General features: G+C 35.0%; 1 protein-coding gene across 1 annotated transcript in view; it reads left to right on the top strand.

The window, feature by feature from the left end:
• Positions 1-17606, top strand: part of KLHL20 (kelch like family member 20) — a 56186-nt gene that overhangs the window by 12509 nt on the left and 26071 nt on the right. Inside the window, exons 3-5 of the mRNA XM_021682618.1 lie at positions 2701-3274; positions 16482-16640; positions 17172-17266. Of these exons, the coding sequence (XP_021538293.1) occupies positions 2701-3274; positions 16482-16640; positions 17172-17266 (828 nt within the window). The remainder of the gene's footprint in view (positions 1-2700; positions 3275-16481; positions 16641-17171; positions 17267-17606) is intronic.

Raw genomic sequence — 17606 nt, 5'->3', positions numbered from 1 at the left:
TTAACATGTAAAATTTACTAATACATATATACCCTGATCCTGTGATGCAATGTGTATCAAATTTGAGAAATTTACAGAGCTGCCACTTTTTTTTTTAGATCCTTTTTTAAAGGAAAATAATTATTACAGCCTCTCAAGAGTGTGTCCTGTAGCACCATTAGGGTAACACGTACTTAAATATGTAAGAAATGCCCAATTTACAGACTTCCAGAGTCTTTGCATAAAAGTAGCTTCCCAAGCTCCAGCCATCACCCTACCCAAAAGCCACCAAAAACAATAGCAACAGCAAATCCTAGATCAATACCAAAATGACAGATATTCTTTTCCTTCTCCTTGTACCTCTTGGCCCTTTTGTCTTAGGACTTCAAAACTCAGGTCAGAATTCTGTGTCAGTGGCTTTTAAACTTATTTGATATAATATACAGCCTGCAAAGGGACCTAATTATGCAAATGTATATGAACTTAAATGTGTATAGAACACATAGTTGAAATATATTTATTTAAAAGGAATGTATGCCAATATTTTTTCTTCTATTTCATTTTTTTAGTGCTGCTTTTAACACACCGAATTGATTTTACAACTAAACCTAGCCCCACTTACAGCACTCTTACTAAAGACAAATACAAACCTCCAGGCAGCATAAAATTAAACTTTTAGAAAAGTATTTGTAAAGTGGAGAATGTCTATTTATGTACCTATACATTTCTTTTTTTTTTAATTTTATTATGTTATGTTAGTCACCATACATTACATCATTAGTTTTTGATGTAGTGTTCCATGATTCCTTGTTTGCATATAACACCCAGTGCTCCATTCAATACGTGCTATACATTTCTTTTGTAATCATAGTAAACCTTCATCAATTCTGACTGATTTGGTAGGAACAATTGGATATATGTAGTACTTTTATTTTGGGGGGGAGGGGGCAGCGGGAGAAGGGGAGAGACAATCTTAAGCAGTCTCCATGCCCAGCACAGAGTTCAGTGTGGAGCTTCGATCTCACAACCCCGAGATCACGACCTGAGCCAAAATCAAGAGTCGGACGCTTAACTGACTGAGCCACCCACATGCCCATGACATATGTAGTACTTTTAAAGGAATGAGGCTTATTATCAGATTTAATATCTCTCCAGACTTGCTGGATTATCATTAATTCAAAATTTATGTAAATATTAATTGAAGCATATCAACTCAGATTGGATTTTTTTATTTGATTTCTAATATGGATAAGCAGAACTACCTTATCTGAAAGGAATGTGGATAGTTCTATTACTAGGATAGCTACAATTTAAAATTGTTAACATGTAGCAAGCCCTGAGCTGGAAGCTTTTATGTACATTATCTCATTTAATCTTTACCATATGGGGTAGATACTTACCCATTTTAGAGTTAAAGAAACTGGGGATTAGGAAGGATAAGTAACTTGTCCAGTAATTATCTGTACTAGCATTTCAACCCAGGTCCATCTGTTACACAGTGTGCTTTGAAACTTTATGCTAACTAATGACAGAGTAGCCATAGTACCCAAGTGTCAGAGCTGTTAGACTTGGGGAGAAAAATAAAAGAAATCTTAATTTAAGGTATGGTAAAATATTTTGAGACATCTATGGTTGGACTAAGACTTAGGCAGAGAAGAGAATTTTAACTCGTTTCTCCCTGTGAGTGGCTTCTAAAATCTTTGGTTTGATTCTTTCCCTTTTTTACAAACTAATGTGATTACATAGTTATTTACTATATTTCCTTGCTTATAAGACACATGACTCATTTAATAACTTTTTAGAAGTGTAAATATTGCATTAAAGGTATGTAAAGCTTTTATTAGCTGATAGTTTAACATGTATTTATCCATATAATCAATACCTAAGTTTTCTTCAATATCACAAAGTTTGATTCTAAGCTTTCCTCTCATTCACAGACCAAAGAATGTCCTGAATTATGTCTGGCCATCGCAATTATCTGTAGCATCCCAGCAACACACTAGTTTTTGTAACCCGGGCTTGTGTTTTTGGTTTTTGTTTTTTTTAGTTTAGTTTGTTTTTTACTTAACACCATTGTGATAGACTGTACAAACTGTGAAAACTATGCATCTTAAAATAAAGGAAATATAGTACTATATATAAAGTTAATTTGGAGGACCTTGGCCTCATTTTTCTGATCTTTTCATGCAGCATGGGCTATAATATTTTATAGCTTTGTGCTGAACCTGAGAGAAATCTAAAATATTATCTGTGATAATGAGAAATAAACATTTCTGTGTTTTAGAAAAATAACAAATATCAATATTTTGGTTAAACCAGATTAAGGATTTAAAGTCCACAGGTCTGTTTTGTGCAGAGAGAGAATAATTTACAAGTGTTTTTCATAATTTTTTATTAATGTATTGCAGGTAGTTATAAAAGATGTGGCCCCAGACAGTCTAGTCTGAGTACTTATGAGATGAAAAAAGAATTGTCCTTTATTTTATGGAAGTGCATAATGAAAGTGCGCTGATTTGGGATTAATAATGTTTGTTCTTCAGAAGACTTTAAGGAAGTTTATGAGTTTTAGCGTTCTTAGAAAGGAAGCTCTTTGGGAGCTTAGTTCTCCCTTTTGATTACCTGCAGGTTTCCCTATCTCTTGACTGTGAACACTTTATGGCAAGAGTGAGTTTCTAATAATATTGCCATCATCTTTCTTCCCTCCTTCCCCCATTCCTGTAGGTGTACCAACATTCGACCAGGAGAGACTGGAATGGATGTAACAAGCCGCTGCACCCTTGGAGACCCCAATAAACTGCCAGAAGGGGTTCCCCAACCTGCCCGCATGCCCTATATCTCAGACAAGCACCCTCGACAAACCTTGGAAGTGATTAACCTTCTGAGAAAGCACCGGGAGCTCTGCGATGTGGTGCTAGTTGTGGGCGCTAAGAAGATATATGCCCATCGAGTCATTTTGTCAGCCTGTAGTCCCTACTTCCGAGCTATGTTTACAGGAGAATTGGCAGAGAGCCGTCAGACAGAAGTTGTGATTCGAGACATAGATGAGCGGGCTATGGAGCTACTGATTGACTTTGCATATACCTCCCAAATAACCGTGGAAGAGGGCAATGTTCAGACCCTTCTGCCAGCTGCTTGCCTCCTTCAGCTGGCAGAGATACAGGAAGCTTGCTGTGAATTCTTAAAGAGACAGTTAGATCCTTCTAATTGCCTGGGCATTCGGGCTTTTGCTGACACACACTCATGTCGTGAGTTGCTAAGGATAGCAGACAAGTTTACTCAACATAACTTTCAAGAGGTGAGTTGTACTGGTGGTTTGGATGCGTTCATAATGTATTGGTCAGGAGAGCACTATGAGTTCATGTTCTGCTAACTAACATGTACCTGTTTGGGTATTTACTGCTGATTCTAACTCATAATACCAAAGATATAAATTGTTATAAATTCTAAGCCTGGTTTTTATTTTAGAGACCAATTTTATGTTCTGTCAACCAAAGGTAAAGTTTAGGGATTTGATTCTCCCTAGCCATACTAATAAACTAGTTTATAAGTCAGAATACAGTTTATTAATTCATTAGGAGATCGGTGTCTGATAGGATACCTGGTATCAGTCATTTGCATGAAACATTACCTTCCTGATTATATGGATTGTTCAGCAGAATAAATAATAAATCAGCAGTTACTTGGAGAACTAACAATCGGGAAAAAATGAAGTTAGATATATATGAAAAGAATGTTTCATTAAATCTGTTTTCATTTATTCATTTATTTAATAAATATGTGAAAAGCTACTGTTTCGGCCACTGTACTTGGGAAAAAAAGGCTACATATAGTAGTGAACAAGATGCCTGGAGTGTCTGTTCTTATGGAGGTTATAATCTAGCAGGGAGGATATCCATTGAATGCATAATTACACAAATAATTAATTACAGTTTATAGGTGCTACAAAGAAGCCTGGATGATTAACGTATTACAGAGAGATTTAACTTTGGTTCTGAAACAGCTCATTGCAAAATTCTGAAACATAGGTTGAGAAACTGAAAGAAACCCAGTGAGACCCAGAGAGCAAAAGGGAGGATGTTACATAATGATTTTACAGAAAGAACAGAGCCCCATCACACTGGAGTTAATAGACCATGTTAAGAATTTGAAATTTAATCTTAAGAGCAATAGAAAACCATTAAAGGGCTTTAAGCAAAGACATGGTCCCTTTTGCACTTTACTATCACTCTTCTCCCCAGCAGGATAACTTCCAATGGATCAAAGATTTAAAAATACAAAATGAAACCATGAAAATATTAGAAGTTGGAGCAATTTCTTTTTAATCTTGAATTGAGAAAGGCCTTTCTAATTGACTAACACAGAAGGCATAGAAGAAAATACTGATAGACTTGACTACATAAAAATAAAAAATTTTTTCATGGTAAAACAAAAAAACAGTAACAAGATAAAAGTCAAAGACAAAGTGAGGGAGTGGGTGGCACCTGGATGGCTCAGTTAATAGAGCATGCAGCTCTTGATCTCAGGGTTGTGAATTCTAGCCCCGCGTTGGGTGTACAGATTACTTAAAAATAAAATCTTAAAAAAAAAAAAGATAAAATGGAGCAAAATATTTGCAACTATCACAGACAATAATCTCTTTAATACAGCAAGAGATTTTATTGGTCAACAACCTAGACCAATGATGTAACCAAAAAATGGGCAGTAAACAAATTCAGATTGCCCTTAAACATATGAAAATCTGCTGCAGGTTGTTCATAATGACTGAAACATAAATTAAAACTATACCAAAGTACTATTTTTCATTTCTCAGATTACAAAATTATAATCTATCAGATTCCAAATATCTAGAAGTTTGATTCCACACCCTGTTGACAAGGCCACGGAGACAAGGTAATGGAGCTACATTGCTAGTGTGAATATAAATTGATACAACCTCCTTGAAAGGAAATGTGTACACTTTTTTTTCACACTCTTTGACTCAGCAGTCCCATTTCTGGGAATTTGTGCTACAAATTTACTGGAGAAAGGAGCAGTTTGAGGAGATGAGATCATGGGTTTTGTTTTAGATATATTAATTTGAAACACCTATAAGATGTCTAAATAGAGATACTGAGCCAGGCCACTGTTATGAGTCTTTTATCTTAGAGGTTAGACTGAGATTAAAATTTAGGAGTCATCAACTCATAGTAATAAACTATGATGGCTTAATCCTTTTAAGGCAGGATTTAACCCAGAAACCTTTATAAAAGGTTGGTAAATTTGATTGCATAAAAATTTTAAACTTTTTTATAACAAAAAAGCACCAAAAACAAGGTCAAAAAATCAATGCCAATGAGATCACCAAGAAGGGAGAGAGAAGAGAAAGCCTTAAAATTTTTCCAACATTGAAGGATGGTTAGTGAAAGAGCAACTGGCAGAGGAAAAAGGGAATAACTAGAGAAGAGAGAAGAGGAAAACCAGGAGTGTGAGATCATGAAATGCAATGGAAGGGATTTTTTTTTTAAGAATGAGGAAATTATATATATGTGTGTGTGTATGTATACTGGCATAGCCAGGAAGTTTCCAGAAATTAAGATTAGGGCCATTGGCCTTAAGAAATAGTAAAACATTACAAACATTTTGGTACTAGAGAAGGTATAGATCAGTGGAGCTGAAAAGAGTCCAGAAGTTGGTATTTCAAGTCCGTGGAGGAAAGTGGAATTGTTCAATAAATGTCATTAGGAAAATGGTGATTTGGGGGGAAAAATAAAGATGGAATTCCCAGTGGATGAATATTTTAAACCTAAAAAACAAAATTCTAAAAGTTCTAGAAAATACCATTAGTTGGCTGGTAGTAAAAATGACCTTTCCAAGCAGGATACAACCGAGAAGCCATAAAGAAAGATAAATTTGATTGTCTAAAAATTAAGAATTTTTGTTCTTTATAACAACAATAGCACTATAAACTAAATCAAAAATCAATGCCAAACTCATATGTGGAGCATACATGACAGAAAAAAACAATAATTCCCATAAAACTCATACAAATTCAGTGAGAAAAACCTTGAAAAACACAATAGAAAAATAGGTAAAAGTATGAATAAGTAAGGTGTAAAAAGAGATTTTCAAATGTAAATAAACATACAAAAGCTTAGTCCCCCTTACACATAATTAAACATACACCAGAACAAGACATGATTGTTAACCTACCAGGTTGGAAAAACAACTTTTTAATTTTATTTGAAAAAAATTCAAATTTACAAGAAATTATAAGAAAAAGAAAAAACTTTCATATATCCCTTACCCAGATTACCAGTTGTTAACATTTTGCCACATTCACTTTACCATTCCCTCCTTGTTGTATCAAATCTTTTTCTCTGAACAATTTGAGTATATTGCATACATCATATTCCTGTACTCTTGAACATTTCAGTGTGTATTGTCTAAGACCAAGGACATTTTTTTTACATAGAATTCTCTTACAGCAGTTCATTTATCAAATGCAGGAAATTTAACATTGATAAAAACATTATTTAATCCATAGTCCCCATTCCAGTTTCACCAACTGTTGCAGTATTGGGTTTTTTTTGTTTTTTTTTTTTAAGATTTTATTTGACAGAGAGAGAGACAGCCAGAGAGGGGATACAAGCAGAGGGAGTGGGAGAGGGAGAAGCAGACTTCCCGCCGAGCAGGGAGCCCAATGCAGGGCTCGATCCCAGGACCCTGGGATCATGACCTGAGCCAAAGGCAAACGCTTAACGACTTGTTCTTTTTAACAGTTTTTTCCCAGTCCATATTCCAGAGCAGATGATTGCACTGCATTTATTTGTCATGTTTGTTGAGTTCTAGATAATCTGTAGTAGTTCCCTCCACATTTAAAAGCATAGGCCACTTGTCTGATGTTTCCTCATGGGTAGATTCAATATACATTTTTTTCCTTTTTTTTTTTTTATTTTATTATGTTATGTAAATCATACATTACATTATTTGTTGTTGTTTTTTTTAAAGATTTTATTTATTTACTTGACAGAGAGAGACACAGCGAGAGAGGGAACACAAACAGGGGGAGTGGGAGAGGAAGAAGCAGGCTTCCCACCGAGCAGGGAGCCCGATGCGGGGCTCGATCCCAGAACCCTGGGATCATGACCTGAGCTGAAGGCAGATGCCTAACTGACTGAGCCACCCAGGTGCCCCTACATTATTAGTTTTTGATGTAGTGTTCCACTATTCATTGTTTGCATATAACACCCAGTGTTCCATTCAGTACATGCCCTCTTTAATACCCATCACCAGGCTGGCTCCTCCCCCCACCCCCCTCTCCTCTAGAACCCTCAGTTTGTTTCTCAGAGTCCATAGTGTCTCATGGTTTGTCTCCCCCTCCGAATTCCCCCCCTTCATTTTTGACAGGAGTACTAGTAAGTGATATTTTGTCCTCAGTGCATCACAGAAGTACATAGTATCTATTTGTCCCATTACTGATTATGTTAACTTTGATCATTTGGTTAAGTGGAGTCCCCAAAGTTTCCTATTAAGTTATTATTTTTCTTTTTGTAACTAGTAAGAACTTTGACAGAGAGAGACTTCAAATCCATGTAAATATCCTATTCCTTATCAAACTTTTACTCACTTTCACTCACATCCATTGATAATTTCTACCCAAATTAGTTATTACTATGATGGTTGTAAAATGGTGATTAAAAAAAAATTCCCACTTTTCTATCAACGTTCTGCTATAAGGAAGAATATTCCTTGTTCTAAGTGATTGGTTGGCATTATGGATTCATAGACTTTTATTCTAGTTGATGGATTATAGTCCTTTGTTACCATTTATTATTTTGGTGCTTTATAGTCTGATTTATCCTTCCTATGCTTACTTTTGTAAAATTAAGCAGACATATGCATGTTTTTTTATTTCCATTTCTGTCCTACACAAAAGGTAGCATTGTGTATATTCTCTGTTGCACTTTGCCTTCTACTTAATTTATTCCGAAATTCATTCCATATCAGTTCATAGAGATCTTCCTTGTTCTCTCTCCACAGCTGCATTCTTCTAGTGTGTACCACAGTTTGTTCAATCAGTTTCCTATGTTTGAGCATTTAGATAGTGTTCAATGTTTTGCCATTACAAATAATGCTGCAGTGAATAGCCTTGTGTATGAATATTTCAGTGTTGTTGGAGGTTTATTTTCAGGATAAATTCCTAGAAATGGGACTGCAGGGCCAAAGGTTAACTGCATATGTAATTTTGTTAAATATCACCAAATTCCCCTCTATGGGGATGAAACCATTCTGATCCTAACATATGAGGGTGACTATTTCCTCATCACCTCACTAACAGAGTATATTGTCAACCTTTTGAATTTTGCCAGTCTAATAGATGAGAAGTGGAATCTCGGTGTGGTTTTAATTTGCATTTCTCTTAACATAAGTTGAATATCTTTCATATGTTTAGGGGGCCTTTTTAATATAATTTTAATATTGTTTATTATCATCTTTTGCCCATTTTTCTATTCAACAGTTTTTATATTTTTTCTCCTCATTTTAAAGTTCTCTCTTTATTAACAGTGATAGCCTTCTATCTGTGCTACATGTTACAAACTCTTTTTCCCAGTTTGCATTTGCCTTTCAACTCTGCTTATGGTATTTTTGGTCATGCAAAAGGTTGTGTTTTTTTTTTTTTAATATTGTCAAATGTATAAATCTTTTACTTTATTGCATCTGGGTTTTGAGGTGGAGTTTGAAGGCTTCCCCTTTCCTCAGGTTACAAAGGAATTTACCCGTATTTTTTATAGTATGTATATGGTCTCTCTGAATTTATCTTGTGTAGGGTGTGAAATGCTTACTATTATCTTTTTGTAAATATCCAGCTGGTCCCAGTATCATTTATTTAAAAGTCTCTTTTTGCCCCCAGTGATTTGAGATAACATCTTTATTATATACTGAATTTCTGTGCTTGCTGGGTTCTAGATTCTTCTAGTGTAGGCCATAACAACACTACCACACTGTTTTCTACAATGTTTCAATTATTGAGGCTTTGTAGTATATTTTAATACATAGTAGGGTTATTAATACCCCTCCTGTATAACTCTCTTTTTCAGTGTTTTCCTAAATTTCTTGCATGTTTGTTTTTCCAAATGAACTTAATATCACCGTATCTAGCTCTAAGAAAAAACCTTGGGATATTTATTGGGATCAAATTTATTTATAAGTTAAGAACAGTCGTTTTTATGATGTTGTGTTCTATTAAAAAATGAAATCTGTCTTTCTGTTTCTTCAGTTCTATTTTTTTTATCTCTCAGGAATGTTTTATACTTTTCTTCATTGAAGTTTTGTACATTTCTTCTTAAGTTATTCCTAAGTGTTATTTTTTGTTCCTTTTGTAATTTTTTCCCCTTCACTATAGCTTCTAACCAATTGCCATTAATATATATGAAAGCTACCTTACTGAATTTTTTTATTCTTTGAGTTACTTTGCCATTGATTCTTTAGAGTTTTCTGAACATCCTATCATGTCATCTGCATATCAGTAGTTTTATTTCTTCTTCAATTGTTAATGCCTTTGTTGTTGTTGTTTTTCTCTAGTTGTTCGGGTTAATACTTCTAGTAAAATGTTAAATAGTAATGGAAATATTGGACATACTTACTTTGTTTCTGGCATTAGTAGGAATGACTTTGGTGTTTTCCCATTAACTAATATGCTGTTTTTAGGATTGAAGTATGAAGATTTTATCATATTAAGGAAGTATCCATGTACAACAATTCTTATTTTCTTGGATGCTTTTTATTAGGAATGGTATTGAATTTTGTCAAGGGTTTTCTCAGTATTTATGGAGGTAATCATATGAATTTTCTCCTTAAACCCATTATTATGAATTACATGAATGAGGTGCTAAAATTAAAGCATCTTTGCATTCTACGTACACACATTTTGGTCATGGTGTACTGTTAATGTGATGTTTGAATCTATTCACTAATATTTTATATAGTGTTTCTATATTGATATTCAGAAGTGCTGCTAGTCTTTAATTTTCTTGTGCTGTCTTTATCAGGTTAGATATAGATATAAATATAGATATATACTACTTCATGAACATGAGTTAGAAGTTTTCCTGCATGTTCTGTGCTTTGAAATAATTTATACAACATTGAGACTATGTCCTTTCTGAAAGTTTGGTAGAATTTCTCTGTGAAACTGTCTAGGCTTGGTGCTTTTTTATGAAGTAGTTTATTGATAATTTTCTCTATTCTATGAAATTTCCCCTTTCTACTCGGATCAATTTTGGTAGACTATATTTCCCTAGAAAATTATCAATTTTATCTACGTTTTCAAATTTATTTGTATAGAGGTGTACAAAGTAATTTCTTTTAATTTTTAAATTTCTGCATCAATAGTTATTTGCCCCTTGACTTTTTTTTTTTTTTTTGGAGACAGCACATGTGAGTGGGGGGCGGAGGAGGGGTGCATGGGCTGGGCAGAGGGAGAAGGAGAGAAAGAATCTTAAGCAGGCCCTGTTACCAGCACAGAGCCTGACTCCATGCTCAATCTCACAACCCTGAGATCATGACCTGAGCTGAAACCAGATGCTCAACCAACTGAGCCACCAAGGCATCCCTTACCCCTTGACATTTTGCATTTTGTATATGTGTGCTTTCAATGTTTTTTTCCTTGAAAAAGGTAGCTAGTGGTATGTCTATTTTGTTTATGTTTTTCCAAAGAATCAGTATTTTGACTTATTAATTAGATCTACAGTTTTTTCCCGTTTCACTACATTCTGGTTTTACTTTTATTATTTCCTTCCTTATGTTGTCTTTTGACTTGCTGTGTTCTGTTTTCTAGCTGTTTGAGTTGAGAATTTGATTTGTTTTCATTCTTTTACATTAACTACTATAAATGTTTAAAGCCATAGTTTTCCTTTGATCACTGTTTTAAATATATTTAATAGATTCTTATCTTTATTGCTCAATTGTTGTTTTACCGTAATTCTGTTTATATTTCTATTAATAGCAAAATTTTAAATTTTTAGGTGGAAGGAGTTTTTGTATTTAATTTCATTTTTAATTTCTAGTTTTAGTGCATTGCAGTGTTTGTAGTATTTCTGTTTCATGAAATTTACTGACTTTTTTAGTCACATAATTTATGGTCAATTTTTCTGACTATTCTATATGTGCATGGAAAGGAAGTATATTTTCTTGTCTCTATTCTCATAGTATAGTATTTGATATATATGCATAAAGTCTATCTTACTGATTATATTACTTAGCTCTTTTATATTATTTTGTCCATAGACCTGTGTGTTAAAGTCTCTTATTATTAGTGTGTTTCTATTTCTCCTTGCATCATCTGTAGTTTATATAGGTGGTCACTGTGTTGTTTAATGCATATATAATCATAATTCTGTATCTTAATTACAGATTGTGACTTTTAGCTTTATAAAGTATCCTCCTTTGTCAGATTTACTTCATTTGTTGTCTTAATTCTACTTTGATACCTGGCTTTTAATTCTTATTTTCTTTTGTTTCCACCTGTCTCATGTATCTTTGCACATTTGCCCTTTACTTGTAGCCTTTTTGCATCATGATGTTTTAGGTAATTTTCTTGAATTTGCATAGAATTAAGTTTTACTTTGTGAGCCAGTTTGAAAATCTTTTTCTTTAAATAGGCAGTTAAAGCCCATTTGTATCTATTGCCATGACTGATATGTTTGCACTAAACTCTATCATATTTTTTATGAAAGGTACCTAATTTAGTTATATTTACTGTATTTCTTCTTCTATATGATATGTTCTTTGCTCCTTATTTTTATTTTATTTATTTTGGTATATAGGAACATTTGTGGTTTTGTTCTAATGATTACTTTTGTAAACTAGAAAAAAAAAGAGCAAATTAAACCCAAAGTAAATAAAAGGAAGAGAGAATAAAGGTTAGAGCAAAAAACCAATGGTTCTTTGAAAAAAAGTTGATGAACCTCTAGTTACACTGATCAAGAAAAAAAGGAGGGAAGACATAAATTACCAATATCAGAAATAAGAGGACATCACTACAAATCCATCAGATTAAAAAGCATAATAAGGGAGTATTAACTTTTTGCCAGTAAATTCAACAACTGATAGGAAATGGACAAATTCTTTGAAAAACACAAATTACAGAAACTGACTCAAGAAGTAACAGAAAACCAGGGCGCCTGGGTGGCTCAGTTGGTTAAGCGACTGCCTTCGGCTCAGGTCATGATCCTGGAGTCCCGGGATCGAGTCCCGCATCGGGCTCCCTGCTCAGCAGGGGGTCTGCTTCTCCCTCTGCCCTCTTCCCTCTCATGCTCTCTGTCTCTCATTCTCTCTCTCTCAAATAAATAAAAATAAAATCTTTAAAAAAAAAAAAGAAGTAACAGAAAACCAGAACAACCCTTTATCTATGAAAGAAATTGAAATAGTAATTTAAAAACCTTCCCACAGGGATGCCTGGGTGGCTCAGTCGTTAAGCGTCTGCCTTCGGCTCAGGTCATGATCCCAGGGTCCTGGGATCGAGCCCCGCATTGGGCTCCCTGCTCGGCGGGAAGCCTGCTTCTCCCTCTCCCACTCCCCCTGCTTGTGTTCCCTCTCTCGCTGTGTCTCTCTCTGTCAAATAAATAAATAAAATATTTTAAAAAATAAAAATAAAAAAAACCTTCCCACAAAGAAAATACCCATCCCAGATGGTGAATTCTATCAAACACTTAAGGAAGACATAATACTAATTTTATATAAAGTTTTTCAGAAAAATGAGGAGGAGGCTGCCAAATAAAGACAAAGTCACCCTGGTATCAAAACCACAGGCACTAAAAGAAAACTACAGATAGATCTCTCTCATTAATTTAGATAGGAAAAAATTTAATAAAATATTAGTAAATTGATTCCATTTAAATATAAAAAGTGGAATACACCATAACTAAGTGGAGTTTATAGCTCATTAAAGTTAATACATTAATTTCTCATTTAAAAGAATCTAACTTCTTCATACACTTTTTTAACAGATTTGACTCTTAATTTCATCCCACCATTTTCTTTTCTTTTTTTTTTAAGATTTTATTTATTTGAGAGAGAGAGAATGAGAGACAGAGAACATGAGAGGGAGGAGGGTCAGAGGGAGAAGCAGACTCCCCGCTGAGCAGGGAGCCCGAAGCGGGACTCGATCCTGGGACTCCAGGATCATGACCTGAGCCGAAGGCAGTTGCTTAACCAACTGAGCCACCCAGGCGCCCCTCATCCCACCATTTTCAAATGTCAAAATCCACTCTCTAAAACTAAAGATTTGCCAGCATTGAGAATTTCCAAAATAATTTGCCAGAGTCATTGGACCCCATATTAAGAAGTCCCTGCTTTTAGGATGATGGTGATATTTTATATCTTGATTGTGATCATGGTTACATGAGTACACTGATCAAAACTGATTGATCTGTACATTTAAAATAAATAAATAAGGTTGATTTTTTTAAATTCCCTGCTTTAACCATAGCTTTTGTTTTAGATCTAAGGTAGTAGCAAATATCTGAAGAATATCCTTAACAGTAGAGAAAGTTTTAGAATCCCTTCCAGTTCTAACCCTGCCTCAAGTAAACCTGATGAAGTGAACCTGATATATACCATAATGAAATCCCCTTGTTTGTGGACTAAAAGGCACTAGTTTGTTCACTAGTTCTGTGCAGATACAAAAAATGTCACCATTTGGGGCTTAACACATGTGACTCATTTAAATTATTCTCTAACTTAAATCTATATTTAATTTCCTTCTATTTCATTAGACCAAGCTTAATTCATACAGTGTTATTTTTGTCCATAAACATGAATTTAAAAATTGTCTTTCAACATCAAGTTCACCATTCACTTCTGTTAGAACAACTCTAGATGACTTTGCTTATTCACTCTTGTTGTTTTGAGCTTTATTCATTCTTCAAATTGCATCTACATTTATCTGAAGAAACTAAAAGTAAGCTCATTACCATAATAGTGTGGGACTTAAAATTCAGATCTCCTGTAAACTTTTACTTAAAACAGATACTTAAAACAGATACTTTAAAGAACTATTTTCTTGGGGTGCCTGGGTGGCTCAGTTGGCTAAGTGGCAACCTTCAGCTCAGGTCATGATCCCGGGGTCCTGGGATCAAGCCCCACATCAGACTTCCTGCTAAGCAGGAAGTCTGCTTCTCCCACTGCCCCTCCCTGCTGCTCATGCATGCATGCTCTCCTCTCTCTTCTCAAATAAATAAATAAAATCTTAAAAAAAAAAAAAAAGAATTATTTTCTTAACCTGGTTGTTTGGTCAAGAATAGACTTAAGTGCTAGATTTGCTCTAATAGTGAGCATTAATATCTTTCTCTTCTTGATGGAAAAAGGAGAAGTGACAATTTAACCACACTTTGTTTATCAAAAGTATTATTTTTACTCTTTGCTGTTAATGCCAAACAAATATTTTCTCACTCGGATTTTCATGTTTTCTTGCCATTTAATGTTTCCAGTAAGTGTCTAGTGAATATAATAGTGGTTTATTTGTAAACTTTAAATTTGGTGATCATTGGTTTATAATCACTAAGTTGGGAAAAATAATTTATACTTTAACAAGATCCAAAAGAATGCTAAGGCACTTCACAGAGATATATGATACCACCTTTGTGTTTAAGTTAAGAGATCAGAGTGAAGAAGTTAATAAGAAAGTAAGATACAGCCATGGCTACTGTCTTGCATGCAATCTTGTGAAGGCCAGCACATCTAATTTGGGGCCAGGCCCCAAATTTTGCTCATGGTTTTATAGCCCCACCATGGGGTTGCCAGATAAAATACAGGCTGCCCAGTTAACTTTAAATTTCAGATGAACGACAGGTAATTTTTTAGTGTTAAGTATATCCTTTGTTTCATTTACTACTTCTGACAACCCTGCCACACAGAGTACAATGCAGCCATTCTAACTACTGAGTTGCCTGGGTAAGCAACCTCAGCTAAAATTTGGAGGTAACCTATTTAATTTCCTGACCTCCAGAAGATTTCTCACCAGATGATTTGAAAATTTGTGCCTATAAAAATTGTAGAGTTCATTAGTATTTTCTACTGTAAGTACAGCTGACCTTATGGCCATCATGGTTTTGGGATTTGCATTTTTTCCTAATGTTCTTGGGAAAAAACATTCTTAATCAAATACTCAAATTGCTATGGCTGATCTCGTATCCTGCTAAATATTCTGACTTTTTTATCATTAAAAAAACCCTCTCAAGAGAGTACATCATCTGTATTAGAGGTCACACAGTAGGAATTAGCGCTCTTAACCATATCCTTCCTGCACTAATAGATAATAGACATCACATGTAGCACAATCTTCGAATGAGAGAACAAACCACGTGGAGTGTAGCAGTCCTGTTTCCCTCCTCCACATTGCACTTTGCCCCTTTTACTCTACATACCGATGACAAGATTTATAAGATCTTGGGATTTGTGGCTGGACTGCACAGCAAGGTAATATTCTTATTGCCATTTCATCTCCATGGTTGCTCCTCAGAGTGGTTTGATTCTCAGAGATTTTCATGGGTCTAATGCTCTCCTCAGTATATTCATTCTTACTTGTAGAATTGCTGATACCCTCATTATTTTTTTTTAAACTGGCCCCTTGGTGTTTCTGCCCAAGACATTGCTCTTTCAGCAACCAGTCTTCCTCTGAAAGCTTCCTCTGATTTTTTGTATGCCTCATATTTCTGGAGTTATAATTTGGTATAGTTTAGTTTATTTTGAATGTAAACTTATATTTTGATACTTCATTTTGGAAAAACAGCTTTCCTTTTTCTTAAATCGCTTGAATCACAAATTACTATTTTTCCTAAATTTTAATTATGTCCTCGGTACTCTCTTTTGTTCCCCTACCCCTTTTTTAAATAAACTTTATTTTTTTCTAAAGATTTTATTTATTTTAGAGAGAGAGAAAGTGCACGGAGGGGAGATGCAGAGGGAGAGGGAGAGAGAAACTTAGGCAGACTCTGAGCTGAGCACGGAACCCAATGCAGGTCTCGAGCTCATGACCCTGAGATCACAACAGACTCTACCACCCAGGTACCCCCAAACTTTATTTTTTAAAGCAGTTTTAAGTTCGCAGCAAAATGGAGCAGAAAGTTCAGAGTTCCCATATGCCCCATTTACACACACACTGTTATCCCTGTTATCAATATCCTGCACCAGAGAGGTACGTTTGTTAAAACTGATGAACCTACATTGACATGTTATCATCACCTAAAGTCCATAATTTAAATTAGAGTTCACTGGTGCTATTATACATTCTATGGGTTTTGACAAATGTGTCCATCATTGTAGTACTATAAAGGGTAGTTTCATTGTCCTAAAAGTCCTCCATGCTCTGCCTACCTTAATTTTTCTTCCCTTTCTTCTCTTTTGAACTTCAGCTCCATTATGAAATAGAGCTTTGCCCCATAAACCTGAAGGACAATATTGAAACAGTACATTAAATGTGGTCACAGGGTTTTTTTTCTTTATTCTTACCTAACTTTGAACAGGTAATGGAAAGTGAAGAGTTCATGTTGCTTCCAGCCAATCAGCTCATTGATATAATATCTAGTGATGAACTAAATGTTCGCAGTGAAGAACAGGTGTTCAATGCAGTGATGGCCTGGGTCAAATACAGTATTCAAGAAAGACGTCCTCAGTTACCCCAGGTATGTTGGAAACCTTTCTCCAAGTAACTGTCTTTTTTGTACTAGATGAAATAGTATATATTTGGCTTGTAAAAAAGAAACCGTTGTCACTGTCCCTTATATTAGACTGCAAGAGAGATCATCTGTCTCCCAGTAAATCAAGGACATAGTGTTTAGAAACATTTTAAGTGTTTATCATTATGAACTTTTTGCTCCTTAGCTTCCTCTCTATTTTGCATCAGCTCTAGGTTAGGGTATAGCACAAGTCAGAACCTAAATGGTACTAAATGAACAAAAGAAAGCAAGGATGGCAATTATCTTGCTTCCCATCCCAATGTGTTTGGAAATCCTGTCACATTTTGAAGAGGAAAGGGATGATATGGGCCATAAGTGATCACTAAATGAAATGTTTAATGTTCTTGTTCTTATTCTTCTTGTTATTATTAGATCCCAAAGCAATTGAAAACACAGTATGGGAGCATGGGTTATGTATTCTCTTAAATATCTTGCAAGTGGGAACTCGTGCCTTTAACAGTATTTATTATCTCTTAGGTGCTGCAACATGTTCGTCTGCCTTTGCTTAGTCCCAAGTTCCTGGTGGGCACCGTAGGCTCTGATCCCCTCATCAAAAGTGATGAAGAATGCAGGTATGAGTGGCCCTGGGTGGGAAAAATCAACAGCTAAGCATTCCTATTTTCTCCCAGTTTCCTTATTTGTCTTGATTCCTAAATATTTGTATTTCTTAGTGCTGACACCAGGGCAATATTTAACAGGTTTTTCTTCTGGGTTAGGGTCAAGAGGAGGAGATGGAAGAAGAGAGGACTGAGCTTCCAGTATTCCATTCCATTAGTTTTTATGTGTGGTGCTAATTGGTGTAGAAGTGGCAATAAAGAGGTAGATTTCTAAGATTTTAATGCAAGCTTGAATTTGAAGAGGCAGTTCTCTGCTAATACATGTTTTTCTTGAGATAAATAATGCTGTTGACTC

Source organism: Neomonachus schauinslandi, chromosome 6 (genome assembly GCF_002201575.2).
Source record: "Neomonachus schauinslandi chromosome 6, ASM220157v2, whole genome shotgun sequence".
Classification (NCBI taxonomy): Eukaryota; Metazoa; Chordata; class Mammalia; order Carnivora; family Phocidae; genus Neomonachus; species Neomonachus schauinslandi.
Note: the sequence above shows the minus strand (reverse complement) of the source record. Positions and strands in the feature narration are given on the sequence as shown.